Source organism: Scyliorhinus torazame, chromosome 5 (assembly GCF_047496885.1).
Source record: "Scyliorhinus torazame isolate Kashiwa2021f chromosome 5, sScyTor2.1, whole genome shotgun sequence".
NCBI lineage: Eukaryota > Metazoa > Chordata > Chondrichthyes > Carcharhiniformes > Scyliorhinidae > Scyliorhinus > Scyliorhinus torazame.
Genome location: NC_092711.1, coordinates 261,190,315 through 261,210,603, shown reverse-complemented (window position 1 = coordinate 261,210,603; position 20,289 = coordinate 261,190,315). Strand labels below are relative to the sequence as shown.

At 48.7% G+C, this 20,289-nt stretch overlaps 1 protein-coding gene and 1 long non-coding RNA gene across 8 annotated transcripts in view; one reads left to right on the top strand and one right to left on the bottom strand.

Annotated features, from left to right (window-relative positions):
• frmpd3 (FERM and PDZ domain containing 3) overlaps positions 1 to 20,289 on the bottom strand; it is a 698,336-nt gene that overhangs the window by 17,293 nt on the left and 660,754 nt on the right. For all 7 annotated transcript variants that reach the window (XM_072505444.1, XM_072505439.1, XM_072505443.1 and 4 more), the window contains one exon: positions 18,451 to 19,410. In XM_072505444.1, coding sequence (XP_072361545.1) covers positions 18,451 to 19,410 — 960 coding nt within the window. The remainder of the gene's footprint in view (positions 1 to 18,450; positions 19,411 to 20,289) is intronic.
• Positions 1 to 20,289, top strand: part of LOC140421086 (uncharacterized) — a 45,833-nt gene that overhangs the window by 23,798 nt on the left and 1,746 nt on the right. Inside the window, exon 2 of the long non-coding RNA XR_011946665.1 lies at positions 19,508 to 19,556. This is a non-coding gene — a long non-coding RNA (uncharacterized lncRNA). The remainder of the gene's footprint in view (positions 1 to 19,507; positions 19,557 to 20,289) is intronic.

The following is a 20,289-nucleotide window of genomic DNA, read 5'->3' as shown; positions in this document are numbered from 1 at the left end:
TGTGGGGCTCACTGGCTGTGCCAGTGGGCCATTCCTAATTGTCTTTCAACTGAGTGGCTTGAGAGGCCGTTTCAGAGGGCGGCAACACAGTGGCTAGCTCAGTTGGTTCACAGCTCCAGGGTCCCAGGTTCGATTGCCGGCTCGGGTCACTGTGCGGAGTCTGCAGGTTCTCCCCGGCCTGTGTGGGTTTCCTCCCACAGTCCAAAGATGTACAGGTTAGGTGATTGGCTATGCTAAATTGCCCTTGGTGTCCAAAAAAAAAGGTTAAATGGGGATAGGGTGGCAGTGTGAGCTTTGGTAGGGTGCTCTTTCCAAGGGCAAACTCAATGAGCCGAATAGCCTCCTTCTGCACTGTAAATTCTATGATTCTATGATTTAAGAGTCAACCATTGATCTGAAGTCACATATCAACCAGATTTCCTTCCCAAAAGTTAATGAACCAGATGGGTTTTCATGACAATTGATTCATGTTTACCACTAGACTTTTAATTCCAGATTTTTATTGAATTCAAATCTCACTATCTTCCATGGGTGGATTCTAACCTGAGTCCCCAAAGCATTGTTCTGGGTCTCTGGGTTATTAGTCCAGTAACAATACCATTAGGCCACTGCCTCTCCTTGTGTATTGTGTAATAAAACAGCTTCATCTTTAGTTAACGGGATTGGTAATATTACAGATATGCCCAACCTATAGCCAATCACTCATTTGCCCTCTGCTGCCATGTTCTAAATACAAAACGTTAAATTGTATAGGTAGTGGGCAGATTCAGCTGAGCACCTACCTATATGCTGCTCACCCTGACAGTCCAGTCTGTGAAGGAAATTACCTGTCATATCCAAATTGTAGGGATGCGCCTGACTGTTGTTGAGAGTTTCTCCTGTGACTTGTCTCGAGGCAGGAGCAGACAGAGGACTGATAACGACCCCAAAATAAGGCTCATCTAGGGCCCCAAGTTTCTTTTGTCTTCAGCAAGCTCTCCAGGGCAACTTTCTGGGATCTGGCCTCCTAATTGCACCTTGAAACTTGCCAACCTATTAATAATGACGGGTGGGGTTTCAATGCTGCTGGTCCAATTGGACGGCCCACAACGATATCAGGATGGCTGCCCCTAAAATGGAGGCATCCTCAGCTGCCTGCATTGAAGTTATAAATTAAAGGCCCAAAGCAGATATGGCCAATAGTTTGAATGGGAAGCACCTCTGCAAGCCTATTCATGGATGGAGCTGTGGCCATTCATCCCTTTGGCCCCCTCATTAGGGCATGGAGACTCTGGATCCATGACTGTCTTGTCTGCCGCTGCAAGGGCCACCCGATTGAACCAACAGCCTTCATACACGGCAGGGGGGCCAATCGAATGTCAATAAAATAGTGCAAAATTATCTCTTACTTGGGCCTTTATTGGACTAATTGGCTGCCCACCTCTGTGGAGCAGGCAGACTATCCAATTCCCAGCCCGTCCTGGGAGAGTATCATTGTTGGGTGAAAATTCTGGAACTCCCTAACAAAATGATGGGAGAACCTTCATCACATTCAGTTCAGAAAGACGCTTCGCCACCACCTTCTCAAGGGCAATGAAGGATGGGTAATAAATTCTGGTCTTGCTATGATACCCACACCCCATAAATGAATAAAGAAATCCAGTCTACACAGCAAATGTTTATTGTGACATGACACTGCCCAATAGTTGTACTATGCTCTGCAATAAGTTAAATGGATAACAAATCCAAACAGTGCATCCAAGCACATAGCACAGTGGTTAGCAATGTTGCTTCACATCACCATGGTCCCAGGTTCGATTCCCGGCTTGGGTCACTGACTGTGTGGAATCTGCACGTTCTCCTCGTGTCTGCATGGGTTTCCTCCCACAAGTCCCGAAAGACGTGCTTGTTAGGTGAATTGGACATTCTGAATTCTCCCTCCGTGTACCCGAATAGGCGTCGGAATGTGGTGACTCGGGCCTTTTCACAGCAACTTCATTTTCAGTGTTAATGTAAGCCTATGTGTGACAATAATAACGATTATTACATAATCCTGTAGTATCCTCTGATGATCTGAATCACAAAGTGACTTAACAGACTCCATGATGATACTAGAGGTTAGATTCTCCACACTGAGATGCTGGCAACGCAGATCGCAATCGGGTGGAGAATTGGGCGTCTGGCCAAAACTGCGGTTCACGCTGGGCGCTAAACCGACCGCTATGTTCTGGCCCCCTGCTGGTGGTTGGATTTGTGTTTGTGCCAGTGTGAGGTTGCTAATTTGATCTATTTGCATCCACTCAGCACGTCCAGCACCAGAGTCTCCGGGCCCTCACAATTCTCTTGTCCTCTGGGCTGGGAATCATGTGGGCGCAGATTATTACTGGTATTTACCAGTGTGGCCATGCGTGGTGGCCCTCATAGTGGGTTAAGGGAGTAACCCCTTAAGGGAGTTGCCCTCAATATACACCTGAGGGCCAACCCTCCCACAATGCATGACCTGCCCACCCCTCCCCTACCAGGCCCTCCCACTACCACCCCAAAACCCCCCCTAAAATGGGAGACACCCCTAGAGACCCCCTAGATAGGGCAACCCCCCAGAAATCCCCTAGATAAGGATACCCCTCAGAGACTCCTTCATGGTTGAGTAACTCTAAGTGGTGTAACCACAATCTTAACAAACATAAATAAAGTCAAAGAGAGTTAAGTGCATTCCAATCACTTCCTTTCACCCTTTTTTTTTCTTTTTATAAATTTAGAATACCCCAATTCATTTTTTTTCCAATTAAGGGGCAATTAGGCGTGGCCAATCCACCTACCTTGCACATCTTTTGGGTTGTGGGGGCGAAACCCACGCTTAAACAAGGGGAGAATGTGCAAACTCCGCACGGACAGTGACCCAGAGCCGGGATCGAACCTGGGACCTCGGATCCATGAGGCCGCAGTGCTAATCCACTGTGCCACTGTGCTACCCTTCACCCTTGAGTGATTTTGGAGTGCTGAGCTGGAAACTGACAGCATTTAACTTTCTTTAAAGTGGTTGATGTTTGTAAACACTGCGGTTATAGCACATAGAATTACTCATCCAAGAAGGAAGATGAATGAAGAAAGGCTGACACCACTGTTTGTGGAAGATGTCATCCACAGCCCATTACGATAAACAAATCTTAGCTTGCAGCTAAAGGATCTGAGGGGTTTAAAGACAGGTCGCTGCTTTTCTCATTCCTGGAATGGACAGGTGGTGCTTCCTCTGTCTGAGCCAGCAGGTGCGTGCCCAGGTGAATGTTATAGTAGTTTCTTTTTCACTGCCTCTGTCTGGACTGCTCTCTAGCTGCCGGGGCCTGTGGGAGTGGGGATTCCTTTAGTTAGAGGTCTTGGGGGGGTTCCATTTAGTTGGGGATATCGGGGATCCCTTTAGTTAGGGGGTCCTTTAAGTAGGGGGTCTCTGTGGTGGGCCCACATTCAAGGGGTCTCTGGGGGGGTGTTCCTTTAGTTGGGAGGTCTTGGGAGAGCTCCTTTTCCTAGGGGGTTTCTCGGGGCGGTCCCCTATTCAGGGGGTCTCGGGGGGGGGGGTCCCCTATCCCAAGGTTTTCTGCGTAGGTCCCTTTATTTAGGGGTCTCTGGGGGTGGTTCCCCTATTCATTAGGTCTTGGGTGTCCCCCTATTCAGGGTGTCTCTGGTGGGACACATTAGGGAGTCTCTGGGGGTGGTCCCGCTACTCAGGGGGTCACTGGGGCGGGGGTCTCTTTAGTTAGGGTGTCGTGGGGTCCCTTTAGATAGGTGATCTCTGTGGGGGTCCCTTTAGTTAGGGTGTCTCGGGGGGTCACTTTAGTTTTGGATCTCTGGGGGGGTCCTCCTTATTCAGAGGGTCTCTGGGGAGTACCCTTATCCAAAGCGTCTCGGGGGGGGGGGGTCCCTTTAGTTAGGTTGTCTCCGGGGGTTGTCCCCCTATTCAGAGCATCGCTCTGTTTAGTTAGGGTCTCTAGGGTGTCTCCTTTTCAGGTGGTTCCCCCCTATTCAGGGGGTCTCTGGAGGCCCCCCTATCCAGGGGTTCTTGGGGGTCCTCATATTCAGGGGGTCTCTGGACGGAGGTACCCCTATTCAGAGGATCTCTGGGTATTCCCTTTAGTTAGGGGGCCTCTGGGTTCCAATATTCAGAGGGCCTATTCGGGAGTCTCTGGAGGGTCCCCCTATCCAGGAGTCTTGGGGGGGGGTGTCCCTTTAATTAGAAGGTCTCTTGGGGTGCCTCCCTATTCAGGGGGTCCCCTCTATTCAGGGGCTGCCTGGGAGGGTGTCCCTATCCAAAGGGTCTCGAGGCAGGGGTTCTTTTAGTTAGGGGTCTCTGGGGGTTTCCTCCCTTTTCAGAGAAACTCGGGGGCCCCTTTAGCTAGGTTGTCTCTGGAGGTGGTGCCTTTAATTAGGGGTCTCTAGGGGTGGGCTATTCAGGGGGTCTTGGGGTGTTCCCTTATTTGGGGGTCTCGGGGGGGGGGGTCCCCCTATCCAGTCAGTCTCTCAGGGGATGGGTAGGTCCATTTAGTTGGTGGGTCTCAAGGGGTGGTCCCCTATTCAGGGGTTGTGGGTGTCCCCGCCTATTTAGAGGGTCTCTGGGGGTGTCCCCATATTCAGGGAGTCTCATGGGGATTTTCTATGAAGGGTTTTTTTCGGTCTGGGGGGGCTCCAATTCAGGGTGTCTCTGGGGGGCCCTTTTCCAGGGAGTCTCTGGGGGTGGTCCCCCTATCCAGGGGGTCTCTGGGGGGGCTGGTGGGTCAGGTCACCCCCCCGTGCTTGGGGAAGGGGTGAGGACCTAGAAAATATGGGGGTGGGGGGCTGAATTGGGATGTGGGGCAGGTGTGTTGGGGTGGGGGTCTGCTTTGCAATGGGGATGGGGTGGAGGCTGATCCGTGATGTGGGGGAGGATATCGTAATCGGCAAAAGGGCGGAGATTCCCTTTTTACGACCGAATTCGGGGCGGTGCCTGTTTTCAGATGCTCCGCCCCTTCCAAAACGACATCAGCGGCACACGACGTTGGGACGGCCTCAGGACGTCACCTGAAGACCCTTCCCGATTGGCCAAGTTCACGACGGCAGGATCACTTGTGCTCTCAGTTTTGGTCAACCTCTTCTGGCGGCTGCAGACTGCCACAGTCGGCGGGGGCCGTGCCAGTCGGCGGGGGCTGGGGGGGGGCTTGTGGGGGCTGCTCTGGGGGTGGTGAGGGGAGGATCCAGGGGGCGCGATCTGGCAGGTTGGGTCCGCGCTTGGCCGGCGCCATGTTGCATGGCACGACCGCTGCAGGTCGTCGCCATGTGCATGCGCGGCCAGGGACCCGACCACTCTCCGGCCGTTTGTAGCCCGGGAGCCGGCAGTTTTTCCCGACGCCGCTGCCAGCCCCTCACCGGCCCCAGAATCGGTGAGGGCTTGCCGCCGTTTTGGCATTGTAAAACGCCACTGTTCGCACGCCGGCGTTGGCACTTTGCCGCAAAATCGGAGAATCCAGCCCCAAGTCTCCCGAACGGAGAATCCGGGCCTAGGTCTTTCGTTCCACAGCCTTCTTCAGTCTTCAGGTCTGCCCCTTTCACATCTGTGTGAAGATCTTGCTCTAATTCTGCAATGCCCCACACACATTCTGTGTATCTCTGGTTGGTGCATGCTTCAAATGAGGATAATGCAGTGTGCTGCTGTGATGTAGTTTGTTGTCTGCAAAAGAAAGAAAGGTGACATAAGCACATCTGTGCACACGACTACCATGCTGTGGTTGCAGAGGTATTGCATGGTACATTTTACAGCAAACAGCATTCACTGATTCATTCAAAACAATTACACAGATAGTTACACAACTTGAATTGCACAAACCAGGAAGTGCATTTCTTTTCTCCGGCTTGCATGTCACCAATGCTCTAAACTTATTTCCATCTGATGACTTGTATTATAGTCTTCACAGAGGGAGTGAGTAGATTGGATTTCTGAGACCCTTCACCTATTTGAACTCTGTGCCTTTTAGTTGTACGCTGAATTTTTCTGTATGGACAAAAAGATTTTACATTGAATGAATGGATACTGTGCATTGCACATTCCAGGCTGTGGTAGTTTTATGGCCTTATACAAAGCTTAATAACATACACACATTTGAATTAGGAACAGGAATAGGCCACTCAGCCCCTTGAGCCTGCCCGCCCGCCATTCAATAAGATTGATTGTAACTTGAACGCCACATTCCTGCCGACCCCCGATTACCTCTCACCCCCTTATTAATCAAGAATCTAAGTCTGCCACAAAAATTTTCAAAGACTCTGTTTCCACTCCCTTTTGAGGGAGAGTTCCAGAGACCCACAATCCTCTAAGAGAAATAAATTCTCCTCCTTTCTGCCTTAAATGAGCGACCCCTTATTTTTAAACAGTGACCCCTAGTGATAGATTCTCCGACAAGAGGAAGCATTCTCTCCACATCCACTCTGTCAATGACCCTCAGCATTTAAAAGGTTTCGATCAAGTCACCTCTTCTCTTCTAAACGCTGGTGGATACGAACCTAACCTGCCCAACCTTTCCTCATAAGCCAACCTGCCTATTCCTGGTATTAGTCTAGTCGTGATCGCCCATTGTGGGCAGGACCCAGTCTCGCAGTCAAGTGGGTTTAAGAACCCACTTAACGGTGCTGGCGCCGGATCTAACCGGCCTCCCCAAGGAGACCCCAGCTGGGCGTTGATTAGTACAGGTCCACACAAACCAGGCGGAATGGCACCTGGAGGGCGGGGGGGTCTCCCAGGCCATTGGAGGCCCCTGGATGGTCAGGGACAGAACAGGGTGGCACTCTGGCTCTTCCCCTGGCACCTTGCCAAGATGCCAGCATGACACTGCCAAGCTAGTAGGAGTGCTTCCAGGATGGCAGTGCCTGGGTGCCAGGGAGGAACTGCCAATGGTCAGGGCCTGAGGGGGGAGGGCATGTCCATGAAAGGAGGGATTAGGGGTATGAAGGGGCCACCGGAAGGATGGGGGTCCTGATGGGGGTGGCCCGAAAGGGAGTGCGGGAGGACATGAAAAGGGGGAGTTCTCAGTGACCCCATGGCAGTGTGTCCTCACTTGGGGGATGTAGGGTAATGCCGGGAAACAAAACGCTATCAAACATCACTCGGGTTAAATACGGGGCCTCAGGGGAGAATGCGTGGCTGAGGCCGCACTTAGGCCCGCTTGCCTAAACACCTCAGTGCAGGGTGAGATCAGGTCCCCGACGTGGCCCCCAAGCCCCAACTCACTGTGAGGAGGTCTTCACCCCCCCCCTTACCTCCCCACACCCACACAGGGCACCCCACCGACCAATCACTACTTGGCACCTTGGCAGTATCAGCCTGACACCTTAGCAGTGCTCCTGATAGCTGGTAATCCTACATGGGCACATTGGCAGTGCCAGTCTGGCACGCAGGTGGCACTGCCAGGGAGGCATTGCCAGGGTGCCCAAGTGGCACCAACAGAGCCAGGGTACCACCCATGGGGCATGCACCTGGGGGCTTCCAATCCCTGGGATATCCCCATGAGTGCCATTCCATCTGGTCCTCGTTTGTGAAGAACAGAACTGAATGGCGCTCGCCCAAGTTCTCCAAGGCAAAGGGTATAGATCCCAGAGCCTTGGCTACCTCAGGAACTGCATATTAAAGTGAGACTAGCTGTCTTGTTCTAATATACAGATTTGGCAAAAAGTCGACGGGCTTCATATCGCGACATCTCGAGTTCTCGGCAGGTCTCGCAAGGCGTGGCGAGCGGGGTAGATCCCAGGAGCAGGGTCTCCCTTCATTTACCGGCCACGTTGCACTGTGACGCGCTGCTTTTCAGGTGCAGCGTGGCCGGTAGATCGTGCCCTGGAAACCTTTCCGTTAAATCGCACCCTCTTTTAACTAGCTAATTTTCAATCCATGCCAATATGTTACCTGCTACATCGTGAGCCTTCATTTTATATAATAGCCTTTGACTTGACACTTTATCAAATTCCTTCTGGAAATCTAAGTACAGTACATCCACAGGTGTCCCTATTTTGTCGTATTTTGACGCATACGCCCAAAACAGTCACTTAGGGCGGGATTCTCCGGCCGCAGACACACGGCGACTGGAGAATCCCACCTGAGGTCAATGGATTTTTCTATTGCCGGCGTCTCACCCATAGCGTTCTTGCGGTGCGCGGTGCGGGGGAATCCAGCCTTAGTATCATTGAATAGCAGTGGGGAACTCACTGGTAGAGCGGGCAGGAAACCCCCTGAAAACCCCCCTGTCGTGTTATTCATCCTGGGGTAACATGGACTGCAACATGATGCAGATAAACGATAAAGCATACACCAAACGTAGGCGTTGGTTCAATAAGATTTATTGAACTTCAGTAACGAAGCACACAGCTGCCTGTGGGTTGACTCTCTACTACTCTAAGTAAACTAACTCTAACTATCTAGACCAGGCTAGCTCTGATCCACGTGTAGAAGGTGTTGAATGATTTGTACACCCTGACTGTCACTACAGTTGTCACCAGTGGAAAGAGGCAGAGTGCTGATGCCTCATGTGTTTTATAGTTGGAAGCCCCCCCTCTGGTGTTCTGCCTGGTGATTGGTCATGTTCTGTTCTGTATGTTGATTGGCTCACCTGGGTGTCTGTCACTGCCTGCTTTTACCTCATGATGTGCATGGGTGCATGTTATGACATCCCCCTTTTAAAAAAAGATTTGTCAGTTGCTTAGAGCATATACGACATATTTACAGAAGGAAGTATTTACAGCAATTGGTGAGTGGATGGATATGTACATGTAAGGTATCTTGCGTGCAGAAACATAACTATATATACAAAGGAACTATTTATAAGTCCAGTCGTTGGGGCTGGCGTCGGATTCTTGTTGACCGCCTGAGAGGTGGAGGTGGGGATGATGGCGTCTTGACAGGCCGGCATGCAGCCAGATTGGTGGCCTCGTGGAGCGAGGTGTCCGGATAAGGCATAACGACATCTGGGAATGTGAGATCCAGTGGTGGGCAGGCGAGTTTGCGTAGTGCCCTTCTGTTGCACCTGACAATGGATCCATCAGCCATGCAAACCACAAATGACCTGGGAGCAGCCTGTCGAACAACAACAGCTGGAGCTGACCAGCCTTCACCAGGCAACTTGATGCGAACAGCATCCTTCGGAGAGATCACGGGCAGATCAGTAGCATGAGCATCATATGTCAGCTTTTGCCGGGCTCTGATTTGCTGCATCTTTTGCAGCACTGGAAGGTGATCCAGGTCAGGTAAATGAATGGCCGGAACAGTCGTCCGCAGGTTAGGATTCATAAGGAGCTATGCCGGAGACATACCGTTGGACAGAGGGGTTGCCCTGTACACTAGAACAGCAAGGTTAAAGTCCGAAGCTGAGTCCGCAGCCTTGCAGATCATTTGCTTCACGATATGGACCCTTTTTTCGACCTTCCAATTAGATTGCGGGTAATGCGGGCTCGAGGTGATGTGCTGGAACTGGTATTGCTTTGCGAAGTTGGACCATTCTTGACTATAAAAACAGGGATCGTTGCCGCTCATAACCGTGAGCGGGATACCATGCCTGGCAAATGCCTCCTTGCAGGCCTTTATGACAGTCCTGGATGTTAAGTCGGACAGTTTCACCACCTCGGGGTAACTGGAGAAGTAGTTAATTATAAGGACGTAGTCACGCCCATTGTCATGAAAAAGGTCAACTCCTACCTTAGACAACGGCGTTTCTTTGGGCTGAGCAGGCTGGAAGTGCTGGCAGGTCGCGCAATTGAGGACCATGTTTGATATATCCTCATTGATACCGGACCAATAGACAGCCTGCCGGGCCCTGCGCCTGCACTTCTCAATACCGAGGTGTCCTTCGTGTATCTGCGTGAGCACCAAGCTCTGGAGGCTGCGAGGAATGACGATGCGATCCAATTTCAGGAGGATCCCCTCGACAACTGTTAGGTCATCCTTTACATTGTAGAACTGGGGGCATTGCCCTTTCTGCCAGCCATTCGTGAGGTGATGTATGAACCGCTGCAGAAGAGGGTTCTTGGCGGACTCTTCTCGAATGTTGACGAGTCGTTCGCCGGATGTCAGGAGGGTGCTGGCACACAGTTGCACCTGTGCCTCAATTTGGCGTATGAAGTCTACCTGCTCACAGGGTGAGGTGATGGCACGTGATAGGGCATCCACAATGATTAGCTCCTTTCCAGGTGTGTAAACCAGTTCAAAATCATACTTGCGGAGTCGAAGGAGAATGCGCTGGAGCCTGGGCGCCATGTCATTCAAGTCCTTGTGTATGATATGAACTAGGGGTCTGTGGTCAGTCTCTACTGTGAAGGTTGGCAGACCATAGACATAATCGTGAAATTTCACAATACCAGTGAGAAGGCCCAGGCATTCTTTCTCTATTTGAGCATATCTTTGCTCGGTGGGGTTCATGGCCCTAGACGCATAGGCCATTGGAGCCCAGGACAAGATGTCGTCCTTCTGGAGGAGCACTGCCCCAATGCCGTCCTGGCTGGCGTCTGTGGTGATTTTAGTCTCCCGCTCTGGGTCAAAGAAAGCTAGAACAAGAGCGGTGGTTAGCTTTGCTTTTAACTCGAGCCACTCTGCTTGATGTGTGGGTAGCCACTGGAAAGTGGTGGACTTCTTCACCAGATGCCTGAGAGCCGTGGTGTGTGACGCGAGGTTGGGAATGAACTCCCCCCAAAAATGTACCATACCCAGGAAGCGGAGGACCGCCTTTTTGTCTTTTTGGGTCTTCATTGTGTTGATGGCCTTGACTTTGTCCGAATCTGGTTGCACGCCCTGCTGGGATATCTGATCACCCAGAAACTTGATTGATGACATGCCAAAGGAGCATTTGGTTTTGTTTAACTTCAGGCCGTTGGCATGTATGCATCTGAAGACTTGTTGCAGACGAGAAATATGTTCCTCCGGGGTCGTGGACCATATGATGACATCATCAACATAAACCCGCACAACCTCAATGCCCTCTAGCATTTGTTCCATTATTCTCTGAAAGATTTCAGAGGCCGAATCAGAGGATTGGATAGGGTGGACAGTGAGAGCCTTTTTCCTCGGATGGTGATGTCTAGCATGAGGGGACATAGCTTTAAATTGAGGGGAGATAGATATAAGACAGATGTCAGAGGTAGGTTCTTTACTCAGAGAGTAGTAAGGGCGTGGAATGCCCTGCCTGCAACAGTAGTGGACTCGCCAGCACTAAGGGCATTCAAATGGTCATTGGATAGACATATGGACGATAAGGGAATAGTGTAGATGGGCTTTAGAGTGGTTTCATAGGTCGGCGCAACATCAAGGGCCGAAGGGCCTTTACTGCGCTGTAATGTTCTATGTTCTATGAAACAATACCAAACGGCATGCGGTTGGAACAATACGTTCCGAAAGGTGTATTAAACGTGCAGAGCTTCCTGCTGGACTCGTCCAGTTGTATCTGCCAGAAGCCACGCGATGCATCCAGCTTTGTAAAGAATTTGGCATGTGCCATCTCACTTGTCAGCTCCTCCTGTTTCAGGATCGGGTAGTATTCCCGCATAATGTTACGGTTCAGATCCTAGGAATCGATACAAATGTGAGTTCTCCAGAGGGCTTCTTGACACAGACAATCGAGCTGACCCAGTCAGTTGGTTCCGTCACCTTAGATATTATACCCTGATCTTGGAGCTCCTGCAGTTGCGCCTTTAGACGGTCCTTCAGAGGAGCCGGCACCCGGCGTGGTGCATGGATCACAGGCGTGGCATCAGGCCTGAGCACAATTTTGTAGCGGTAGGGCAGCGTACCCATCCCACTGAACACATCCAGGTATTGCAATAGTAGCTCATCAATGTTGGCCTGAAGAGTGATGTTGGCAGAGGACATGGCATGTACGCGCTGGACGCTTGCATGCATGGGCACCAAGCAGAAGCCTTGTCGGGCTTGACGATCTCAAACCACAAAGTGGCCTTGATGGCCTTGTTGGAGACATGCAGGTGACAGGACCCTAACGCAGTGATGGGATTGCCATTGTAGTCAAGCAGCTGGCAGGCTGGCGGAAGAATTGTTGGCTGCCTTTGGATACGAGCAAGATCTGCTTCAGATATTAGATTGGCTGAAGCACCGGTGTCCAGCTTGAACCGGATGCTACAATTGCTGACTTGTACAATTGCACGCGACTCATCCGCAGAATCCACATTGAGGATGGGTGTGTGTATTGCTGAATGTGAGGAGGCCTTGTTATGCATGGTGATGATGCCCACTCGATATGGGGACTCCGGGCAGTCGTCCTCTGGATCCGTGACGGGATCAGGTTCCAAATCCAGCAGCCCATGCTGCACACTGCGAACGCGTCTGCGTTGGAACTGGGATCGCTGGCCCACTATCGAAGGTGCAGACCTGCACAAGGCCGCATAATGGCCTAGCTTCTTGCAGTTTAGACATCGCCTGCCTCTTGCAGGGCATTGCCGCTTTAAATGGGCGGTGCCGCAGTTCGGGCACGTCATCATGTCGACGTCATGACGCTCTGTGCATCGTCGCACATGCGCAGTGCAGTCAGCCGCCGCTCGCACCTGCGCAGTGTGGTCTTCGGCAGCTTCATTCTCCCGACCGTGGTGCGCATGCGTGGGACCCCTGGAAAAGCGCGTGAAATAGCTGCCTTCCTCGATGCTCAGGCGCCGCATTCGGGTGATGGCCTGCACGCTCTCAGCCTCGTGGGAGGCAAGTTGATCCTGCTCTGCCGACTTAAGGCGGGAATAGCGACTTTTTGCCTGTTCGTGGACTTTACACGTCTCAATGGCTACTGGCAGGCACATATTTTTTATTTTTAGGAGCTGCTCCCTCAGGGCGTCGGAGTGGACGCCAAACATGATCTGCTCCCTGATGAGGGAATCAGCGGTGTCACCGTAGTTACAGGATTGCGCTAGAATGCGAAGATGAGTTAGAAAAGACTGGAAAGGCTCATCCTTACCCTGAAGGCGCTGCTGGAAGACATAACGCTTGAAGCTCTCGTTCGTTTCGACTTCACAGTGACTGTCGAATTTGGCTAAGACGGTCTGGCACTTGGCCTTGTCCTCACCGTCGGCAAAAGTGAGCGAATTGAAGATTTGGATGGCCTGGTCCCCCGCAGTCGATAGGAGCAGCACGATTTTTCTGGTATTGGACGCACTTTCGAGGCCCGAGGTCTCAATGTATAGACTGAATTTATGCTTGAAGACCCGCCAGTTGGCGTCAAGGCTTCCGGAGAGCCGGAACTGTGGAGGTGCCTGGATTTTTACCATGCCCCTGGAAGGCACTTGCTGGTCGTCAGTGAATTCTTGAAGGTACATTACTTAGAAGAAGTAGCCACACCTGATATCATGTCGTGTTATTCACCCTGAGATAACACGGACTGCAACACGATGCAGATAAACGATAAAGCATACACCAAACGTGAGCGTTTATAAGATTTATTGAACTTCTGTAACAAAGCACGCAGCTGCCTGTGGGTTGACTCTCTACCACTCAAATAAACTAACTCTAACTATCTAGACCAGGCTAGCTCTGCTCCACGTGTAGAAGGTGTTGAATGATTTGTACACCCTGACTGTCACTACAGTTGTCACCAGTGGAAAGAGGCAGAGTGCTGAAGCCTCGTGTGTTTTATAGTTGGAAGTCCCCCTCTGGTGTTCTGTCTGGTGATTGGTTGTGTTCTGTTCTGTATGTTGATTGGCTCACCTGGGTGTCTGTCACTGCCTGCTTTTACCTCATGATGTGCATGGGTGCATATTATGACATCCCCCACAAATTAACTTTGAAATTATTTGGGAGAATCGGGCCCATAGTTTCAGTTTTAGTGATGGGATTGATGCATCAGTGTTATACTGTTGCTCTCTCGTCTTCCTTGGGTTGTTGTTGTTGGTCAGACTGAAGTTCTTGGGTGCCTGAAACAATAAATTAGGAGGGGAAAATGATTGTGAGGGAAGGGAATGGGCTGGGAAGCAAGAGACCTATGGCCACAGCATCAGCAGCTTTCTTATCATGCCTGATAATAGGATGAGGTTGAGATGCAAATTGAAAAGGGACATTAAGGAGGAACACGCCACCATCCTCAATGTTCCCAATGACACCAGATGGCATGGTCTATATAACGACCAGCCCAATGAAGCTGAGTGTCATTTCCTCAGAAGGTGATTCTGTTCTGCTCCCTTCTTCTGTTTACCACCTGTGAAAAAGAAGGCAGAATGCCAATGTCTGTGTAGCACTGTGCTTGGATGAGTTTTCTGTCATCGCTGAATAATTTAGGTTTATGTAGGCAAGGAGAGGTTGTTGTGAGGATGGCTGCATTGGTAGGTGAGCGAGGGAACATCTGGATGTTAGGTTTGAGTGCCAGGGAGCGCTTCTGGTTGAGTGATGGGAGTGTGTGCATTGAACAGATTGAGAGGCTGGTGGAACAATGCATAGGAGATGTTGTGTGACGATGAATTGTTAGCCCCAAATGATAAAAAGGATGATGGTGCAAGACAACAGTGGGTAATAATAGGACGTGAAAAACTAAAATGTGGCTTGATAGGAGGTATAAATGGCAAAAGCAGAATATTACCAAAAGTTGCTGCCTGAAAAAATGGGAAGTGATTCTGTTCTGAAACTACTGAACTCAAGTGTTGACCCAAAAGACTGTAATGTATCTTCTTACACAAATGAGGCTTCTGTTGAGCTTCATAGCAACAGTGTAAGAGGTCAATGACTAGGAGATCAAAGTAGGAGTGGGGCTGAGAATGAAAATGAAAGGTGAACAGAAGCTCAGGGTTATGCTTGCCGACGGAGCAGAGACATTTCACAAAACAATCACCCGCTCTGTATTTGGTGTCCTCAATGTAGGAGAGACGGCACTGTGAGCAGGGAATACAGTTTACTGAATTGAACGAAGTAAACAAATGTTTAATCTGGGAGGGAGTGTTTGGGAAGGAGCTGGGAAGGACATAGCATTATGGTGCTATTGTAATGCTGCAGGATTTGTAACCCAAAGGCACAGACTATGCTCTGGGGACATAGTTTCTTACCACAGAACCTGAACTCAGTTCCAAAATCTGAAACATGAAGCTGGACTCCATAATGGTGACCATGACAACTATCACTAATTGTGGTTAAAAACCCATCTGGTTCACTAATGCCCTTTTGGGGCGGAAATCTACCATCCTTACCTGGTCTGGCCTACATGTGACTGCAGATCCACAGGAATGTGGTTGACTCCTAACTGCCCACTGAAATGACATTGCAAGTCACTCCGCTCAAGAACAATTAGGGATGGGCAACAAATGCTGGCCATGTCAGTGATGCCTACATCCCATGAAAGAGTAAAATAAAAAGGCTAGGGGGCACAATCGACTGGCCACATCCAGCCAGAATTGGGGTGGGAAGTTGGCGGCCTCCCCTGGGATTCCCGATGGCTGTTACGCCTGAACGGCTAAGTGAGTTTAAGAAGCCACTTGGCTGTGCTGACTCCAGGGGAGACCCCAGCTGGGCGCTGTTCAGGACGGGTCCCCACAAACGGCAACCATGCAGAACGGTAGCTGGGGAGGGGGTTTCTCAGGTGTTCGGAGGCCCCTGGGTGGTCGGCCTCTGGGCAGGGTGGCACCCTGGCACCTTGATACTGCCAGCCTGGCACCCTGGCAGTGCCACCCCCTGAGTGCCACCCTGGTCATGCCAGGCTTTCAGAGGCAATGCTAGAGTGCCAGACTGGCAGTGCCAAGGTGCCAAGCTAGCCTTGTGCCTGCGCTAGGGATCAGGTCCAGGGGCGCCCTGCCATAATGAGGTAGTATGCGGAAGGGGGGGGGGGGGGCCTGAGGAACCTCAAACATTCAAGTTAGGACGTTGGAGGGGTGGGGGTGGGGTTTGCATCGGGGGGTCAAGGTGTCTCGATCTCTTCCTGCATTGACGAGTGGATCTCCACTCATCAGAGCTCCTCAGTGCAGGAAATGAAGCTAAGTGCAGCCTTGGGAACATGCATGCTAATTTCTGGGGTTTGGTGGGAGGATGGGATCGTTGTTTTTAATATGGGGGATTGACATTACATTCGTTACTGATTATTGTTTATTGTTGGATGTAAATTTGGAAGAAAATGTGAAAAGGGAGGAGAATAAAAAAATATTTAAAAAGCGCGGCCTTGGGGGGCCTTTCCCCGCCGGGGTATGAAAACAAGACAGAGTGTTGTTTAATAGCAGGGACATTCCCGGCACTACAAATGTTGGGAACGGTCCTCCTAATCCCGGCCAGAATACACTCTGTTCTATTTTAGTTAGATCGTGCCCAAGTGTTGCATGTCTTGTATTTGCATGTGGAATGTGGAGAAACCTTGGGAAGCGGAGGGGATGTTGGGGGGTGATTGAAGAGTGGACTAGCATGTTTTGGGGGTCACAATCCTTTTGGAATGTTGAAAATGGAGGGAAGGAAATATTCATTTTGTGGTGGCATTACATTGGAAGTGGTGGAAATGATGAAGGATAATCCATTGAATATAGAGTTTGGTGTATGTAAGGTAAGAACAAGGGGAACCCCATTATGATTACTTTTTAAGGATTGCTGTTTAGGCTGATGCATGCTAGAGTGCCAGGGTGGAATATCAATAACATATTCAAATGGCCTCCTTAAGTGTGAAAAATTCAATGTTGGTTAATTACACCCAAAATTGTTTTCGCCACAGGCTGGCACCCAAGTGTTAGAGGATTCCACATCAAAGGAAATCAATTTGGGGAGAACGCAACCTTGGTTAGTCACTCAATTGTTTATTGCTCAACACAGAGCTAAGTAATCGGTCAAAGAACTGTTTTTCTTTCTCTTTCTCTGTCGACATATCCCCTTCCCATCACAAACACCAAAATAGCAGAGTGAACTCGTACTTCTGGCATTCTAAACTTTGAGATCAACTAACTTGTGTTTTCAAATAGAATAGTTTGAAAAGTTGTATCATCATTTGTCATGCAACAAGGAATCATAAGATTTCATTGTTAAAACTTAATTTTGTTCATTCATTTACTGTGATTTGACTTCTTGGTATACTTATTAATCTACCTTCCATAAAGATTGTAAAGAACACACGCACAATTATTGTGCTCATAAAAAGGTTTTTCATATTAAAATTCCCAGGTAATGTTATCATTTAAACTAAATATTTGGTTGTAATTTACTGATCACAGGGGACTAATCTGCTTACAGCTCTAATCATCCTGGACCTCAAAGAATAGCTGGCATAAAATTCTACATGTAAGCTGTGTTTTCTCCGTAGCCATTCTCATTCGTCAAAGTGGCATTTTTCTTCCAGTTAGATACCTTCCTTAAGCATGATTCTGATGATGCTTGTTTCGAAGCCCATTGCCATAGCAATGGCTCCCAATGTTTGCCTGACCCTCTGCTTAATAATGGCCTGGTTTTCAGTACCATCATTGTTTCACACTATTACCTTTAAGCAGATATGTCTTTTATGTGTATTTCAGTTTCCATCATATACTTGGTTCCTTCATCATCTCCTGAAAGTATGCACTCCACAGCTAGAGTGATTGATAGCATGCTATTGATCTAAGTTCAAAGACTAGTTAGCTAGCCAGTAGTTAATGCAGTAACATTCTTTCAGGTTACTCTGAATTAGTTACATATTTAAGAGTCCCTTTTTGGACATTCAATAAAATTGTGCATTCCTGTGAAGGCACTAAAAATTGAATGAGCAATTAACTTCCACTTACGCACTTTTTTTTACATCTAAGCAAAAACGCTTTAAGTCTGTGCAGCACTAACCAAAATTCTTTGGGCAAGGGGAGATGGAAAGCAGAAGATCTATTCCAGATCCAAGGAACCCCCACCATGTAGTGCAATTTCTCTGGTACTCATCAATGCTGTGATTCACAGAAGAAAAGAGTAAAGCTACAGCCACAAAGATTGATATAGACCATTAGCAAATTCAGCAGAAAGTTAAAGTGGGATGTTAAGCTGATGCAATGAATTTCCTGAAAAATGATACCATTTAAATGCCATTAATATCCAGTTTTGAATATTGCTTGTAGTGAGTCTCAGGCTATTTGAAGTTGCATGCTCCAATATTTGAAAGAAATGGGATTGCATTATGATGATGTTTCCAATAATAGACACCACTAGAATGGCATTATGGGGAGAGAAATCTGCCAGTGTCAATGATAAAACTTCAATTTTTGAATAGTAAAGGAACTCATAACCAGCCCATTACTTTCTTATATTAAAAAAGAGGACATTTTGAAAAAGAATGCCCTGTTCCTCAGCTTTTTCCTCTTGTCACCTGTGAACACATTTTGTAAGAATGTCCATAACTAAACCGTGAAACGCAGTAATAGTTTGCTACAATGAAGCGGATGCTTGACAAAGTATGAGAACAGTTTTATTACTTTTTGCCAATTAAAACAAAGTTAGCAAAATAGTGAGTTGTGATCCGATTCAAACTCAATTTTGAAACTTGAAAGCATTGAAAAGTCAACCAAATCTGGTGTTACCTGAACCTTCTTGAGGTTGACTACGAGGACACTCTTCAGATGCAGCTAAAGCTTCCAGGGCCTGAAGCGTGGAAACCAGAGCATCATCCAGTTCCTGGGCCCTGTGCCTGACAGTCCTTGTTTGAACACCATCAATTAGTGACACTGGGATGTCACTGAAGTGTATGTCACAAGACTGTCGACTAGATGTGAGATTTTGACTGGTCCTTCGCTTGGAGTCATCTTCATCTGAACTATTATCCCTGAAACCTGGTGGTGGAGCAGCCAATGTAGGGAGTAGAGAATGGTATTCATCTCCTTCCTGTTCCTCGTCACTTCCTGGCAGAGGCAGAGTTGTCAGGTCGATCAGGTCATCCCGGTAATTGTATAAGTTTAAGCATTTCTCTGTACTGCTTCCTTTGGGAATAATACTGCTTTTCATTTTGACCTTACAAGCATCACAAAGCAAGTCATCATTTTCTGTGATAACTATGGGAAGGATCTTCGCACTGTTCACTTTTGATAGCTGCACTGGGATTTTTGGACAAATGCAGTTATGGCGGTCAGTGGTGTAAGCGATAGCCATTTTCATTTGGCTGTCCAGTGTGTTAGCTCTTCCCCTGCTCAGCAATCCTTGTTGTCCAGAACCACACCTGATGTCAGAGTTGCTTTGCCCAATTTTTGAAGTATTCGGCGTGGGGTCAGACTTTGTCCTTGGTCTTGACTCCTCAAAGAAGATGAGGTTTTCATTAATATCGATCTGATTTTCAAATTCCTTTCTTCTTTCTTGCATTTGTAAAAAGTGAAATCTTACCAGATTGGACTCTGGGGTGTTGGCCATCAGATTGCATGGAGTCTGAAACTCACTGTAGTGTGGGAGTATGTGAGGACAACTCATACCTCGTCCCTCGGTTTTTAATACAGGACCTGATGACGAAATAGTCCATTCTGGTTGCAGAATGTTTGGTATATTTCTGTGGTCTGTTAATAAAAAGGAAAAATATCATCATCTTCAATAATCAATTCTGCTATCCTTGTCCTTTTGAAAAATGTTTGACTTTTTCTTCTGGTTGAGCAGGAAGAAGGGAGCAGATTTTAACCCTATCCACCTGGCAGAAACTGGGCAGGTAAGTAGTTAAAATCCACTGAATGACTTTCCTTGGCAATTTTGCTGCATTCCTGTTGTAACTTTCACAGAGCTTTGGCTGACCTGCTCATAAAAGTCTGGGACCTAAATACGCTGGGTTCCCACCTGAGCCTGGAAGTCCAGGTCAGCCATGTAATAGGTGGCACCGTCCCCTCTCCCCTGATAAGCCACAGATGTAAGAGAGGACAGGTATAATACAGGGATCCTGACATTGGGAATTTCTGCTTCCCAACCCCATAACGGACCTGGTGTGTGACTGGAGATTAATACATGTGAAATAAGGTGTACTGGCTTTCAGTAGGGTCCAGTTGGCCCCACACAAAGGGAAGGGGATATTCAGACTATGGAAGTGATCTGGATTTCAAAAAATTAGTCATTTATTTTCAGGAAATATTGTATTTTGTACAGAGGGAGTCAACGGGAGGTGAAATGGAGCCTTAGAAGGAAAGACTTAGGGCGCGATTCTCCCCCAAAATTTCTAAGTTAATTTGTGGCGGGTTTTTCAGGGAGTTTCCCGTCGGCTCTGCTGGCTATTCACCGCTATTCAATGAACACTTAAGTCGCTTTTTTGGGCCCTGGGGAGTTCATCACCGATTTAGCCCACATTTAGAATTCTTTTAGCAGTGAGGAGCTGAGCTCAGCGATCAGATCGCCATTTTGAAAGGGTGTCCTGATCTCTAAGTGAGCTTGTGTGTCCCTCACACACATGGACA